Source organism: Microcaecilia unicolor, chromosome 1, assembly GCF_901765095.1.
Source record: "Microcaecilia unicolor chromosome 1, aMicUni1.1, whole genome shotgun sequence".
NCBI lineage: Eukaryota > Metazoa > Chordata > Amphibia > Gymnophiona > Siphonopidae > Microcaecilia > Microcaecilia unicolor.
In genome coordinates, this window is record NC_044031.1 from 687,949,036 (window position 1) to 687,965,654 (window position 16,619).

Sequence of the window (16,619 nt, forward strand, 5' to 3'; positions counted from 1 at the left end):
TTTGACAATCAGACTTTTAGAACGTGGATACCCTTGCACTAGCATTCATCAGGCGTATAAACGAGTCTGGTTTGCCCAGAGATCTTTGTTACTTTTGGACAAGCTTAGGGAATCTATGGACAAATTAGTGTGTGTTTTGAGCTACTCTGCTATGGCTCCTCAGATTGCCCATTTGATTTTTAACCATTGGCAGGTGCTTATGTTTCATCCAGTGTTTCAACAACATCCAAGTATTGCGTATAATCGGGGGCGCAATTTAAGAGACCATTTGGTATATTTATGGGCTCATTTTCGAAAGAGAAGGACGTCCATAGATGTCCAAATCGGTATAATCGAAGCCCGATTTTGGACATCTCCAACTGCAGTCCGTCGCAAGGACGTCCAAATTTCAAGGGGATGTGTCAGAGGTGTAGCGAAGGCGGGACTTGGGTGTGCCTAACACTTGGACGTCTTTGACCCATAATTGAAAAAAACAAGGACATCCCTGACGAACACTTGGACGTTTCCACCCAGACGTGTTTTTCTTATGAATAAGGCACAAAAAGGTGCCGGAAATGACCAGATGACCACCGAAGAGAATCGGGGATGACCTCCCGTTACTCCCCCAGTGGTCACTAACCCCCTCCCACCCTCAAAAAACATGTTTAAAAATATGTCATGCCAGCCTCTATGCCAGCCTCAGATGTCATACTCCGGTCCATATTACAAAAGTGAGAAAGACAACTGTGGCTCTAATTCATTAGATATACCTCAACAATTGAAGAGTCCAGTACCTCAATAAGATATATAGAAATCTTCTTGAATTTAAACAAGATGGAGACCTCAACACACCCGGACGCTAATAATAGTTTTCACATCTTTAACTGGGGTTGTTTATGGTCATCATTGGTCTCACTTTCTTGTGGATTTATAATAAGGGAGCTATGTTCCTGGGAGCATTTTATGAAGTCCACTGCAGTGCCCCCTAGGGTGTCCGGTTGGTGTCCTGGCATGTCAGGGAGACCAGTGCACTGCAAATGCTGGCTCCTCCCATGCCCAAATCGCTTGCATTAGGAGGTTTTTGACATGGACGTCTTTGGTTTCGAAAATCACCGAAAATCAGAAACGTTCACGTCTAGGGACGGTGAAATTTAAGGATTTAGACGTCCCTGACGGTATTTTCGAAACGAAAGATGGACGTCCGTCTTGTTTCGAAAATACGGGTTTCCCCGCCCCTAGATTTTGCCATTATGCAAGGACGTCCAAATCGTAACTTGGATGTTTCTTTTGAAAATGCCCCTCTTAGTCACAATAACTCAATCGGAAGCTCCTGTTCACATCATGGGACATCATCCTTGTGGACAATGCCAGTTTTGCTTTCAAACATCTGTTTGTAGGGAATAGAAAAATCCTAGGACATTGAAGATATATTGTTTACATCATACCACAGACTGTACTTCTTATGCGATTTATGTTATCCAATGTCCGTGTGATTTCATTTATGTTGGACTTAATAGTAGAAGAATGAAAACACAATTAGTGGAACTAAGTTGCACACTACTACTCTTACAGCGCCTTTGGTGGCACATTGCCTTCAGCAACAACATGGTTTTCAAGATCTTCAGTGGCATATCATTGATCACGTTTTTCTGTCTATTCGCAGCGGGGATCATGATTTACTACTAGCCCACAGTGAACAATTTTGAATATTTGAATTACAGGCTGTTTCTCCTCAGGATTTGAATGACTCTATTGAATGGAACTCTGTTATTTAGAGAAGTTGGGTCAGGGTGGTGGATTTTTTTTGAACTTTTATATTAAAAATGTTTAATTTGTTTTACTTGAATCATCTTTATGTCGTTATGTTTATGCCTGTGTTTATGAACTTTTCATATAGTTCTCAGTAATTTAGCCACTGCTTACGTTTTCCTTGTATCTCAATAAAGTTTTGTGTGATGATGTCATCTTTAGGAGACCGCTCTCCTTGCCTGGAGTTATTTAAAAGAAGGTCACATCCAGCTGGAACCTGTATTGCTGGCATTCTGTTGCTGATACTGTCGGCGAGAGGATACTCTCCTGAGTCCCTGAAGAAATCGCCAAGATGAAACATGAAGCATTGGACATTAGTTAACGGGAGTTACCTGATTGCTTCTCCACATTGTGCTAATTAAGTTTGCAACTAAGGCTTTGTGATTGCAACAGATAAGTGGATATATCCATTATACTCTATGATTTTAGAGACTATATGATAAAAATCACTTTTGCATATTTGCAGTCTTGCACTTATCTTGGAGATTTGTCCGATGAAAGAAATGCAAGACAGTTCAATCAATCAGCAGTTATTGCACCATGGCATGGGCGAAAGAAATATCTGAGGGCTTCTTCTTTTTCACAGTTATTTTGGTTACTGTTATTGGTGACTTTTATTCCCTGATTATGAATATTATTGTGAATAAACCTAAAAATGGCGGAACCCTGGGATGTACCAGGTGGTTTTTCAAATATGGTAAACAGGACCTGCGCAGTGCATCGCACTGCCATTTTGAAGATGACAGTACTAGAGGCAAAAGCGAGTGGGCATTGCTCCTGCCTTGTTTGAACTATAGGGCTGGGGGAGGGGGCCTAGGCTTGGGATCGTGGAGTAGGGGGCCCCACTAGATTACCAGGGATTTTGGGAGGGACTGGGGGAGGAGAGGGAGAGGACTACTAGACTACCAGGAAATGTGTGTATGGAGGGGCCACTAGACCAAAAGCAGAAAAACAGGAACAGAGCATCTACATCTGGAATCACAGTAAAAAAAAGGAGTAGAGGATGAAACAAACGACGATCAGTTGACTGTGGGGCCACTAGACCACCATGGCTTCTTATTTCTTTTAATATTAGGATAAAGGGGGCCATTAGACCACCTTGGAAACCTTTTTTTTTTTTAAGTATCCAAGGGAGGGAGGGAAGTCAAGTCAGAAAGCAATCAGGAGGTGGTGGGGCACTAGACTGAAGAGGTGGGGTGTTTGGGTAGGGTGGGGGAGAGGGATGGAGACTGCAAGAGGCCAGTGCAGGAAGCAGTCCAGGGCAAGAGGGGTTAGGTTGGAGAGAGAGAGAGAGGGCACCACTAGACACCCACTCCTCTCAACCATCCTTTCTATGCTGCCCTGGACCTGGTGAAAAGTTTCCAGCATACAATGCGCGTGAGAAACGTATTTTCTGAGCATGGCCAAGGAATACATCAGTGGCTCCCAAACCAGTCCTGGAGGAATGTCTAGCAGACAGGTTTTCAGGATATCCACAATGAATATTCATGAGAGAGATTTGCATGCAGTGGAAGGAGGTGCATGCAAATTTCTCTCATGAATGTTGTGGATATCCTGAAAACCTTTCCCCCAGACATGTTTGGGAACCATTGGAATACCTAATGACTGCATCAACATGCCTTTTAATTAATGAATTTATTTATTTATTGCATTTGTATCCCACATTTTCCCACCTATTTGCAGGCTCAATGTGGCTTACATAGTTTGTTATGGTATAGTCATTTCATGATAACAAAAACACTTAGTATTGTACAGAGATTAAGTAAAGGAAGAAAGAAGGAAGGAAGGAAGGTGTTATTCGGATGGTATGGAAGGTGGACTTTAATAATTGGGAATATTGGTGAGGTAATGTGAGAATGTTGTGAGGCTGTGGGTTCTCTTAGTAGGCCTTGTTGAAGAGATGAGTCTTCAAAGATTTGCGGAAGCTAGTTATTTCGTCAATTGCTTTCAGGGCTGTAGGCAATGCATTCCACAGCTGCGTACTCATGTAAGAGAAGGTGTATTTTAATCCTTTACAGCTGGGGAAGTGCAGGTTGAGAAATTTGCGGGATGATCTTATGGCGTTCCTGGGAGGCAGGTCCACAAGGTTTAGCATGTAGATTGGGGCGTCTGCGTGAATGATTTTGTGTACAGTCGTGCAGATTTTGAACGCAATGCGTTCCTTGAGTGGGAGCCAATGAAAACTCTTAAGGGTTTTGCACTTTCGTATTTGGTTTTTCAAATATGAGTCTGGCGGCGGTATTTAATGCAGTCTGCACTAATGATTTCTGTACAGGTTAATACCCATGCTAAAACCAGCATTGCTTAGCCAATAAAACCAGCAGTAAAACTGGTTTAAAGCTGCGGTAATGCTTTTTGCATCAGCCCCTTAGTGTGGCTGTTATGCACACAAAGATGTAAAGACAAAGTGATTGAAATTTGGGCCAGATGGCCCTTTGAATGTGTGTTGCTGTGAAGACATATTGTTTTGCTGTGAGTGCTGCTGTTCTTTGCTTCTTTCCTCCTCCCACCAGAAGCCTGCTGGCCCCCCACCTTACAATCTAGTGTCCCTAATGATTAAACCAGCTCTGGTGTTCAATTTGAGCAAAACAGTCAATCTGGGTCTAACTGAAATAAATTGGGCATGATTAATAGCCAAATGGGCCTTTTACAAAGGCATGCTAGCATTTTTAGCATGAGCGCTGAAAATAAGCATGAGCTAAACACTAGAGACACCCATATATTCCTATGGACCTCTTACGTTTAGTGTGTGCTAAAAATTCTACCGTGCCATTGTAAAAGACCCCCCCCCCCCCCCCCAACAAGGGCAGTAGCTCACAATGTTGCTGTTTGCTACCACAGTCTTCCCTGCTGTCCATCATGCTAAGGACAAGAGCACGGACTAATAGTAGCTTTGAGTCTGTAGTCAGGCAAGGAAGGGACATTTTGTGCAGTTAGAGCAAAGACAGTTCAGAGTTTACAAAATGCTTTCTTGAAGCCTCGTCTCTATTAGGCTGACTATTTGTTACTTTCTGTTCTTCAGGAAGATGATCAGAGCCACCACCAAAACCACTGCTGCAACACATCCTATGGTGACGCCTAGTATGAGGCCTGCAAGAAGAAAACAGATCCTGATTAATTGAATAGAGCAGCAGTCTAATGTACTTCAGGGTTTTGTTTCAATGATGACTGCAGACAAATGTTTTGAGGTTATTCACTGTTTACGTTTGTATATTCTTCTAGTATTCAGTTCACAAGAATGTTTTTTATAGTGTCCATTTAGTTAATATAACATTAACGCACCATACTGAGCAACATTGTTTGTAATTGCAACAGCTGGGCTACATAGAAGGCAGTTTGGAATAGCTAATGCTGTTTGAAATGTACATAGGCAATTTTTAAATTCCACAAACGTTGTAGCATTGGCTCCTAGTATATTGTAGTGTCAAATTTAAGATCTTCATACTAGCTCACCAGGTTCGCCATACAGGTGTACCCAAATACCATGCAATGAAGCTGCTAAGTACTAAATTTTAAAATAAACTGGAGAAAATATTTCTTCTTCCAACGTGTAATTAAACTCTGGAATTTGTTGCCAGAGAATGTGGTAAAAGCAGTTAGCTTAGCAAGGTTTAAAAAAAAAAAAGGTTTGGATAATTTCCTAAAAGAAAAGTCTATAAGCCATTATTAAGATGGACTTGGGAAAATCCAATGCTTATTTCTAGGATAAGCGACATAAAATCTGTTTTACTGTTCTGGGTTCTTGCCAGGTACTTGTGACCTGGATTGGCCATTGTTAGAAACAAGATACTGGGCTTGATGGACTTTCGGACTGTCCCAGTATGGCAACGCTTATGTTCTTATGGAAGAAAGGCGGGAGAGAGAAGATATGATAGAGACATCTAAATACCTCCATGTAAATTCACAGGAGGTAGGTCTCTTTCAATTGAAAGGAAACTCTGGAAGCAGGGGGATAGGATGAAGGTGAAAGGGACAGACTCAGACATAGAAGACAACTTTTCTAAATGATTGGGGGTGCTTAACTCGGCACAAATTACCAAGTCCATATAAAGGAAATTAAAGCATGATGGGTTGTGAACTCAACTGGTCAGACTATCTTTAAATGAAGACCACAGCAGTTGTCACACACACAGGGATGACTTGTGAGTAAAAGAAATGATAGGGGTAGCACTTCAAGTATCATCGGTTTCTCTTCTTCCCCAACCCCAGCTCATTGCCACAGTTTACCATCCTGCTCTCTACCCATCTACCCCCCACACACACCTTATGCCTTCCAGTTCACCCTGGCCCATATTTAACCCATATTCACCCCTTTCTAGCCAGTCCTCAATAGTCCCTCTTCCCTACCTAACCTGTGAACACCATATACTTTCTTTTTTCTCAGACCATCCCCACTTCTTTCTCAGTCCCTTCCTGCCTTAATGTCTACTTCCTCCTCTCACTTTCTTATTCTATTTTCCCCTCATTTCTGTCTCCCAATACCTACATCACTCCCCCATTCTATACTTCTCTGTTTTCTACTTTTCTGACCTGAACTATTCCTTCCCTTATTAGGTTCCCTCTCACGCTGCCTTGGTCAGTGCCCCTCCCCTGCAGGCTAGGCTCACTCATCCCTCATATTCCTACTCCCCCTTCTCAGAGCCTCGAACACCATTCATATCTAGAACTCAGACTGAACTATAATAGCAATTTCACATCCAGAAAGGCCCTATGAGCTGCTCCAACACCTGCATGCACAAACCTTGGAATTTCAGTAATCAACTGCTGCGCAGCCCCTAGGGCCACATTTGCATATGGTACTTCCTGTCTCAGACTGAAAAGCCCAAAGGTCCCATGCTGAGCAGGAAATCAGTGAACCGAAAGGCATGTATTCATATCATCTCACTGTGTGCCAGTCCACCTGCTAAAGCTCTAGTGGTCACAGAGTAAGTGGTCTGCTTGGGGAGTTGAATTAGCACTGACTCTAGTTCCTTCTTCAAAAATTGAAATTGGCACCTCATTTAGTGGTAAAAGCTTTGGCACAATGCCCCCTCCTTTGTTAGTCACGACTCCAGCACAACATCCCTCTTACTCTCTCCTTTTACCAAACATCCCCTTCTTTCTCCTCCATTCTCTACCTAGCACCATTTCCCCCTGCCCCCCACACTCCCCTTTTTTCCGAGCCCACATGATATGGAAGGATGTGGGGGTTGCACACCACTATAGCAGCACTCCCTCATTTATGGTTCTCTGCACAACACATAGGTCACGTATCCCAAAAGCTAGCCTGTAGAAGAGATGGGAGTGAGAATGGAAAGCCAGGGTTAGTAGATGAGCCAAGAGGAAAACCAAACCAAGAACCCCTTACCCCTTTCCAAACTCCACCCATCTCTCCTGCAACCTCTTACTGCTGCCACCATGTTATTTCTTTAGGATGGTACAGCATGATGAGCCCACTTAGTCCAACACCACTGTCTCATAAGATGTAACAAGGGAATGACTTTTATTTTTGTGAAAAAAGGCAGTAATCTCTGTTCTCCTTTCAATTTGAGACTGAAACAGAGGTCTCTGCATTTCAGAGCTGGCAAAGAGAAACAATTTTAAAGATATTTTTCAGACTATGGCATCAAATACTGGCAACACATAGATCCCCCATGTCCTTTCAGTAAAATAACATTTTATTCCTCAGCGACCCTCCAGACCGGTCAAGACGCGTGGGTTATGTCCTCCTACCAGCAGAGGGAGACTGAGAAAACACTAAGCTTTTGAAGCCTTTATATATAACCTGTGCAGAACCTCCACTAGCCAGTATTTTCTCAGTCTCAGCAGAGGTAGCAGTTGACAGCCTGTGCAGTCTCCAATAGTCTGGTGAGGTAGTTTGTCATTGGGTCGTAGGATTTTTTCCTTCCAAACTTTATTCTGTTGCAGTACCCTGTACGTGTGTGTAAAAAAAAAAAAAAAAAAAAAAGTGCTTTGGGGCCCTGGGTCTGGTGGGGCCCAGTTTTTCCCCCTGGGGTGTTACACCTATGTTTGGGTCCCTCCCCCTGTGCTGCTCTCTATTTCTGTTTGCTTGGCAGCTTTGTGCCTCGGCTGCTTTCTCAGTATTGTAGCCTTGAGTGCCTTACAATTTCCTGATGCCAGAATTAGAGTACTGTGCCTTTAAGGTCAGTTATTCTATTTCGTTTTGCTTGGCAGCTTTGTGCCTCGGCTGCTTTCTCAGTATTGTAGCCTTGAGTGCCTTACAATTTCCAGATGCCAGAATTAGAGTACTGTGCCTTTAAGGTCAGTTATTCTATTTCGTTTTGCTTGGCAGCTTTGTGCCTCGGCTGCTTTCTCAGTATTGTAGCCTTGAGTGCCTTACAATTTCCAGCTGCCAGAGTTGGAGTACTGTGCCTTTAAGGGCATTTATTTCTTTATTTTCAGCGGACCGAACGGGGGTTTCGATTCCTTGCTGGAACGAGAGAGCAGCGCTTTCTTCAGTGCTTTTGCAGTGTGAGGGAGTTTTTGGTTTGGCGCGTTTGCGGAACAGCTTTTCCCTTCCCTCGTGGTTTATGGCGGCCCAGCTCCTCCGATGTCGCGCGTGCTCGTGGCGAGGGGTAGAGGCGCCGGGTGCTCAGTGTAGCTTTGCGGTGCACCTATAAAGGTGGCTGCGGCACCCCCCGACTTGACCGCGGAGGGATCGATGGTGTCGGGAGTCTCCGGGTCAGCGGGAGCGTAGGCAGGGCCGCTGTCAGCGGGAACAGTTTCGGCGGGAACAGCCACCATCTTGAGTCTGACGCGGCCCGTGGAGCCAGCTGTTTTTGGGCCTGCGGCCTCCGTTTTTGGCACAAAAGGGCCTAATGACGGTCCAGGAATGGTGGGCTTTCCTCCAGATTTTGTCTGGACGCGGTATCAGGCCTGGAGATCGGGACCCCCCCCCCCCCTAATTGGAAGAGGGGGCTATTTCCGTCTTGGCTGAGAGACCACGGTTAGAGTGGTCAGAGGACAGGCAATGTTTTTCTCCTGTAGCTGCAGAAGCTGTGCTTAGTGATCTGGGGGAGTCAGATGGAATTGACGGCTCTCAGGAGCAGGATTGGTGGATTCCTGGAGAGGATCCTTCAATAGTGCGGATTTTCCATAGAGATGAGCTGTCAGAACTCATAGATCAGGTGTCGTCCACCCTTCAGTTTGGTCCTGAGGTGGCTTTGGGGGAAACTGTCCAGGATCCGTTGGTGAAGGGCATTCAGCGTCAGGCGTGATCCTTCCCTATGAACAAGGATCTCCGGGAGATGATTTGTCAGGAATGGGATTTGCCGTGTAAGGTGGCAAAGGCAATGGCGAGGCTTTATCCCCTCCCTCAGGACGATAGGGATTCCTTTAAGGCTCCCACGGTAGATGCAGTAGTGACGGCAGTAATTATAGCTACGGCTATCCCGGTTGATGGAGGAACGGCCCTCCGTGATCCTCAGGATAGGAAGTTGGGATCTTTTCTCAAGCGTAGTTTTGTTTTGTCGGCTCTAGCCCTGCAGGCCTCGGTTTGTGGGGGTCTGGTAGCTCGGGCATGTTTTCGTTGGGCCGAGAAGCTCCTGGATGATTCGGTAGATGTTGGTTCTTCTGGGGGTCAGGAGTTAGCCGACTTGGACATGGGTTCATCCTTTTTGTCTGAGGCTTTTATGATTTGTTGCCTACTTCAGACAAAAAATATGGCTATGGTTGTGGGTCTCTGCCACTTAAGGGAGCTATGCTCTTTGGAGAAGATTTGGACAAGTTAGTGTGAGGTCTTAGTGATACCAAGGTTCTATGGCTTCCAGATTTTCGGTTCAAGGCAGGGGCCAGAACTAGTTCCTCTCGGGGACGGTTTAGGGAGGCTCAGCGGTATAGGCCGGGCAGATCGAGTGGGACCTACCCCTAGCTGTCTGTTTGTCTGTCCAATTTAGATTGTGAGCTCTGTTGAGCAGGGACTGTCTTTTCATGTTAATTTGGACAGCGCTGTATGTCTAGTAGTGCTATAGAAATGTTTAATAGTAGTAGGACCTCTAGGGGTCGGTTTTTCCAGCGCGCACAGTTCTTTCGTGAGAATCGTCGCGGAGGGCATGGCTTTTCCGTAGGAGGTAAGTATTCACGCCGCATTTCCCAATGAAGGTGTGCGGGCTCAGGCTCTGGTGCATGTTAGGGCTCGGCTGAGTCTGTTTTACCAGAGCTGGGCCCAAATCAGGTCAGATCAGTGGGTTCTCAAGGTGTTTCGAGGCGGATATGCGCTGTTCTCCCGAAGTGTTTCTGGAATCCCTCTGTCGGTCTTGGAGCAAGAGGGCAGCAGTGAGGGACACTCTGCGGTGGCTGCTCGCATTGGGAGCCGTGGTTCCTGTTCCTTCAGATCAGCAACGCTCAGGGTGCTATTTGATCTATTTTGTGGTCCACAAGAAAGAGGACACTTTTCGTCCCATTTTAGATCTCAAAAGGGTCAATGCGGCACTCAAGGTGCCCTCTTTCCGGATGGAGACGTTGCGGTCGGTCACTGGTGCGGTCCGGAAAGGAGAGTTTCTCACTTCCCTGGATTTGACGGAAGCTTATCTTCACTTTCCTTCGTGCAGCCTTTTGGTTCCAAGTTACAGGGTCCGATTTGTCGGTTCCTTGCAGAGAAGGCGCCGACGGCCCGTACTTATCGTCAGGTCCTGGGCCTGATGGCGGCGACCATAGAGGTAGTTCCGTGGGCCAGGGCGCACATGCGTCAGGTACAGTCAGCTCTGTTCAGTCGTTGGTCCCCTCTGTCGCAGGACTTGGAAATGTGTTGTCCGCTGTCGGTGGCCCCTCGTCTCAGTCTCCGCTGGTGGCTCAACCCGCGCAATTTGGGAACAGGAATGCCGTTGGAGTCCCCACAGGGGCTGGTAATGGTCACGGATGCCAGTCTGCAAGGTTGGGGGGCACATTGTCTCGGTCAGGTAGCTCAAGGCCGGTGGTCTCGGGCAGAAGCAGAGTGGTCCATCAACCGGCTGGAAACTCGGGCCATTCGGGTGGTGCTCCAGGCCTTGACGTCGGTGGTTCGCCACAAGGCAGTCCGAGTGCTCTGTGACAATGCCATGGCAGTAGCATATGTCAACCGTCAAGGGGGGACGAAGAGCCTTGGCGGCGCAGTTGAACTCATCTTCAGGCTCTCTTGGCAGCGCATGTGGCCGGGGTAGGTCACATAGATGCAGATTATCTCAGCAGGCACACTCTAGATCCCAGAGAGTGGTCTCTTCTTCGGTCAGTGTTCCAGTGAGTTGTGTCGGTCTGGGGACTTTCGGTGATCTTAGGGCAACGAAGTTCAGAGATTTTTTTTTTTTTTTTTCAGTCGCTGAAGAGACCCTCGAGCGGAGGGAATCGACGCTCTTCTGTTGCCTTGGCCTCGGGAGTGACTGTATGTGTTTCCTCCGTGGCTGTTAGTCGGTCGAGTAATATAGCGCATCGAACATCACTTCGGTCGGGTGATTCTGGTAGCTCCGGATTGGCAGCATCGACCATGGTACGGAGACCTGGTGCGGTTGGCAGGGGCGGCGGCCCTGCCTTTGTTGGGATCAGTTCTGTGTCAAAGCCCGATAATCATGCCGGATCCGGCTCTGTTTTCGCTTATGGCTTGGCTCTTGAGCGGCACAAGTTGAAGAAGAAGGGGCTTTCGTCCAGTGGCTTTGCTACGATGTTGAGTTGCCGTAGACGATCCACTTCCTTGGCGTATGTCCGGGTTTGGAGAATCTTTGAGCACTGGTGTGAAAACCATCGAGTTCGGCCGTTTCGCTCTTCGGTGGCGGAAGTTTTGGAATTTTTGCACGATGGTGTTGATAGGGGTCTGGCCTTGTCTACACTGAAGGTTCAGGTGGCAGCTTTGTCATGTTTTCGTGGGAAGCTTCAGTGAAAGTCCTTCGCGTCTGTGCCTGAGGTAGTGCGTTTTTTGAAGGGTGTTAAGTTGCTGCGTCCACCTCAGTGATGGATGGTGCCTCCGTGGGATTTGAAGCTAGTTTTGGATGCTTTGATCAGGCCTCCGTTTGTGCCGCTGGTATCGGCATCTTGTAAGGATTTATCTTTAAAGACGGTCTTGTTGGTGGCGATTACTTCAGCACGGAGTGTTTCAGAGCTTCAGGCTTTGTCTTGTAGGGAACCATTTTTGTCCTTTCTGAGGGAAAGGTTTCGTTGCGGACGGTGCTTTCCTTTTTTTGCCCAAGGTGGTTTCCGAGTTCCATGTTAATCAGGTCATCTCTCTGCCAGTGTTGGGTGATATGGCTGGAGATTCGGAGCAGCGTGGTATTGCCAAGCTGGATGTCCGGAGAGTTTTGAGTTGTTATCTCTCTGGAACTCAGGACTTCAGAGCCTCTGACCGTTTGTTCGTTCTTCATGGTGGCCCAAAGAAGGGTGCAGCGGCTCCTAAGGTGACCATAGCACGGTGGTTGAAGGAGGCGGTTGCATCTGCTTACTTGGTGAAGGGTCCTGTGGTGCCTAGGGGCTGGTCTGCTCATTCCACTAGGGGAATGGCAGCCTCGTGGGCGGAGAATAGTATGATTTCTCTGTTAGATATTTGTTGGGCTGCGGTTTGGTTTTCGTTGCATTCCTTTGTGAAGCATTATAGGATTCCTGTGCATGCAAAGGACGAGGTGCGCTTTGGGGCAGCAGTTTTGACCTCTGGCCTTAGTAGGTCCCTCCCGTAAGTTAGTTACTGCTCTGGTACGTCCCACGCGTCTTGACCGGTCTGGAGGGTCGCTGAGGAAGGTGAAATTAGATCTTACCTGCTAATTTTCTTTCCTCTAGACCCTCCAGACCGGTCAAGAGCCCGCCCTGTCTGTATTGGAGGCCAGGAGGTGTGTTTGTTGGATAATTCTTGGCTGCTGTAGATTGTTGTTTCTCTAATTGCAGACTGTTTATTTCTGTTTTGTGATAGGAGTCCGGGACAGGTGGGGCTCTTCTTTGATAGTCCACCTGTAGAAGCCCAACTGTTTTATCAAAGGCAAAGGAACATGTTTCCGTAAGAGCAAGCGGAAGATGTTTCTTGTTTTTGCAGTTTACTGTGACCACGTACAGGGTTGCTAGTTGTTGTTAGTGTTTTTTGTTTCTCTGCTTTGTCAGGGTTATACTGGCTAGTGGAGGTTCTGCACAGGTTATATATAAAGGCTTCAAAAGCTTAGTGTTTTCTCAGTCTCCCTCTGCTGGTAGGAGGACATAACCCACGCGTCTTGACCGGTCTGGAGGGTCTAGAGGAAAGAAAATTAGCAGGTAAGATCTAATTTCACCATTCTTGTGACTACAGGGCTGGAGAAGAAGGGCAAAATATAGCTATTGCTTGCCCTTGATCCAGCTGACCAGCTCAGCTAGCACAGAAATCTTCACTAAAAACTTGAACAGGTTTCCAACCTTTGTGTCTGTAGCTTAACTTTAGTCCTCTGTCTCTACTTGTTCTTGGTTTTCTCTCTGGCATCATATTCCTTCTTTTAAGGATTCTCTTCCAGTCTTCCTCCCATGTCATCATTATTCTTCTTTCCTCCAGGTATATTTGTCTCTCCATGGTTTCTCTCCACAGCTTCTCTCATCTCACTTTCTTCTAGTCTTTTTCCCTCTTCCTCTTTTCACCCTTTAATCACCTTCATGTCTCTTCTTTCCACCATGACCCCCCTTTCCCTCCCTCCCTCTCTCACTCTTCCATTTATTTCAGCTCCTCTTCTGTCTATGGCTGCTCTTCTTCCTCTCTCCTAGTTCATGTCTCCTCCTGCTAGCAAACTTCCCCCACACAACTCATGCTCCCTCTGAGTTCCCCTGACCCTCATAGCCTGTGAATACTCCTGATTTACAGCTCCACTATCAGTCCCTGTCCCCATCACCTAGCCTCCCTTCCCTTTCTGCCTCTTCCAGCATTTCAGTGCAGCATTGTCTCTCTTAACTAGTAACCCCTTTCCATTACCTTCACCTCTTTCTTGCCCCCTTTTTCCTCTCCCAGTACTTCTTTGTCTTTTTCTTTTTACCTTAACTGCTACATATTACTTTGGCAACATAGATAAAATTGTAATGCCAATAAATTTACTGAATCTGTCTGCTCCTTTTGCCTTTTCCTTTTCCATTAGCTTTTATTAATAAATGAACTGAACAGTACAAAGAAAACCCCCAAGTCCCCCTCTACAGCTTAGAAAGACATACTGTGACTCTTTAGTACATAACAATAATACACATCAAGTCAAACCCACTCTCCCCCTTCTCCATGAACAAGCTAAGAGTAGAGATTAAACAAAGCAGTGTAAGATATGACACTAGGCCCATCCTCCTGACGAAACTGAGCTAACTTGTTCCTTTGCAGTGCAGTAAGCTTAGATATTAAATAAACATAAGACACTTTAGCCTGCACTACTGACAGTCCTAGAAGAGATGGCTGTTTCCAAGCAGAATCCAACACCAGTTGTCCTGCAGCAAAGATATGATAACTCAACTGCCGCTTGCGCACCAGGAACTCTGAGGGTACCATATGAAACAAGCAGCTGGCTATAATCTTAGCCGCCCGGACTCCCATAATAGTTTGAATCCAATCCACCGCTTAGTTGTCTGTTCCTTTTGTCAATGTGCAGGGCCGGTGCAACGCAGTAAGCATGGCAGGGTGGCGCCGACCTAAGCCATGCTTACCACTGCCAGGACACCACCGCCCTCAGCTTCCCACAACAGCTCTCCTTTCCTTCCTGCCGCCCTGTGTTCTGCCCTCACGGAAACAGGAAATTACATCAGAGGAGGGTGGGACACTGAGAGGAAACGAAAGGGAATGCTGGAGGCAAGCCTGCTGCTTTCACTGCAGTCGGGTCAGGCTCGCCCTTGTTTTAAGGAGACCAGGTATTATCGTCCGGGGCAGCCTAGTTTTCTTCAGCTATCCAGGTTCAGTCCTAGCAGGGTTTCAGAACTCCCGACTTATCCTCTTGAGATCCTTCTGAGTTCTCCTGAAGAGGTGACAGGGTGCACGGTCCTGTCTTTTCTTCATAAGGTGGTTTCTGCTTTTCATCCCAATCAACCTTTGTCTTTTCCCGCTTCTTTGATGTTCGCCATGTAGTCCTATATTATTTGGAAGTGATCAGCGAGTTCCATTGGTCAAATCTTTTCTTCATGCTTTGCTCGGGACCTCAGGAAGGTAATGCAGCTTTAAAAGCCATGCTGGCTCACCTTTTTTAGATTAGCAGATGCTGATTTAGTGGGGCAATGTCTGGGGTGACCCACTGAGCAGAAGTGACTTCCTGTTTAGCCTCATGCACTGGAAAAGACTGAAGCGGTCTTCTAGTGCTCACCATTTTAAGATTAGCAGATGTGGCTGTGGCAGGATCAGAAGAATAAAAAAGAGACAAGTAGGGGGTAGACCAAATGTATATCCAAACAGCAGGTTTATTCTCACATAAAAAACAATTGAAAGACTTGACGCAGTCCTGCGTTTTGGTGCTTACTGAGCCTGCCTTAGGAGTCAATGTCAATTATCTCAGCCACTGACGATAATTGACATTGGACAGGGACTGTCTCTTCATGTTCAAGTGTACAGCGCTGCGTACGTCTAGTAGCGCTATAGAAATGATAAGTAGTAGTAGTAACACGTAAATGGGCTTGAGAATCCAATCATACAGCATGCAGTAAAAGCACAAGAAGAAGAAGGTATCTTCACAGCAACAAATGCGTGTCAACCATGGACAGCGTCAAGTCTTTTTTTTTTTTATGTGAGAATAAACACGTTGTTTGGATATACATTTGGTCTACTCCCTACTTCTTTCTTTTTTATACATTGTGTGATTTGTGGTTAAGGGAACACTTCTTTTCTTTTTTTTGTTGTTTTGGTCCTAGGATCAGAAGAAGACGTATTCAGAACCTGGAGAGCTTTAGGTATACAGGAACGTGACTGCTCCTTACGAAACATCCACACTGCGGTGGGATCATCAGATTCCTGACTTGCTGAGCAGAAATGAATCCCAGCATAGCCTCATGCTGTCCTCTTGCTGGTTGCAAGGAAGGGGATCTGGTTTCAAGAGCTGTGGTGGCCGTTGGCTGAGGGAAGCAGTTTCTTCGGATTGCCTCTCTATGGGACAGTCTCCACCATTGTGGGTGGCAGCGATTCTTCCAGATTGCAGGTCTCCGACTCCCATCTCTGACTCCCGTCTAGATTCCGTTACTGCCTTTTGTAGTTCGGCCACTTGGTCCTCTGTCTTCCTGTGGATGTCTTTTGCAGATCACCCACTTGGTCTTCTGTCCTTCCCTTGCTAGATATTGCAGGCTTGACATGGCAGCACTAGGCATTCCAGGCTTGACATGGCAGCGTGAGTAGCCGTGGCCTGTGGAGCATTGCTCTGGTGTGCTGAGGTTGTAGTGCCCCGCCCCACTTGAGGCCTGCTTTTGTACACCCCACAAGTCTCTGGAATGATCTGTAGGATGCAATGGAAGGTAAAATTAGTCCTTACCTGATTATTTTCTTTACATTAGCCCCGTCAGATCAATCCAGAGGCCTGCCCTTTGTTGTTCTTGGTTGAGTGTTTTTCTAGTAGTTTTTTCAATTTCATCAGGTCCCTTCATTTGATTTTGGTTACAACCAACAAAAAAAACAAAATCAAAACAAAAAGGAAACTTTCTGTTACCCTCCCACAGGAGCGGTTGAGGAGCCTATATGGGCTTTATGCAGGCAGGAGAGATCTTACTGTTGGATTTCCTATTCCGTCTACTGCTTTGGTATCAACACTATTGAGGTTAAGGTGACTGCACATGACCATATATAGTAAACCTCTGAAGTTCTCTCTATCTTCACCTGCTGGCAGAGGGACATAACCCACTGATCTGTTGGGACTAATGGAAAGAAAATTATCAGGTAAGGACTAATTTTACCTTCTTTTGTGCATTCTTTCTAAGAA

General features: G+C 46.3%; 1 protein-coding gene across 1 annotated transcript in view; it reads right to left on the reverse strand.

Annotated features, from left to right (window-relative positions):
- Window positions 1-4,569: 4,569 nt before the first annotated feature.
- LOC115460620 (kunitz-type U19-barytoxin-Tl1a-like) overlaps window positions 4,570-16,619 on the reverse strand; it is a 79,270-nt gene continuing 67,220 nt past the window's right edge. The window contains exon 5 of the mRNA XM_030190391.1: window positions 4,570-4,878. Coding sequence (XP_030046251.1) covers window positions 4,793-4,878 — 86 coding nt within the window. The 3' untranslated portion in view covers window positions 4,570-4,792. The remainder of the gene's footprint in view (window positions 4,879-16,619) is intronic.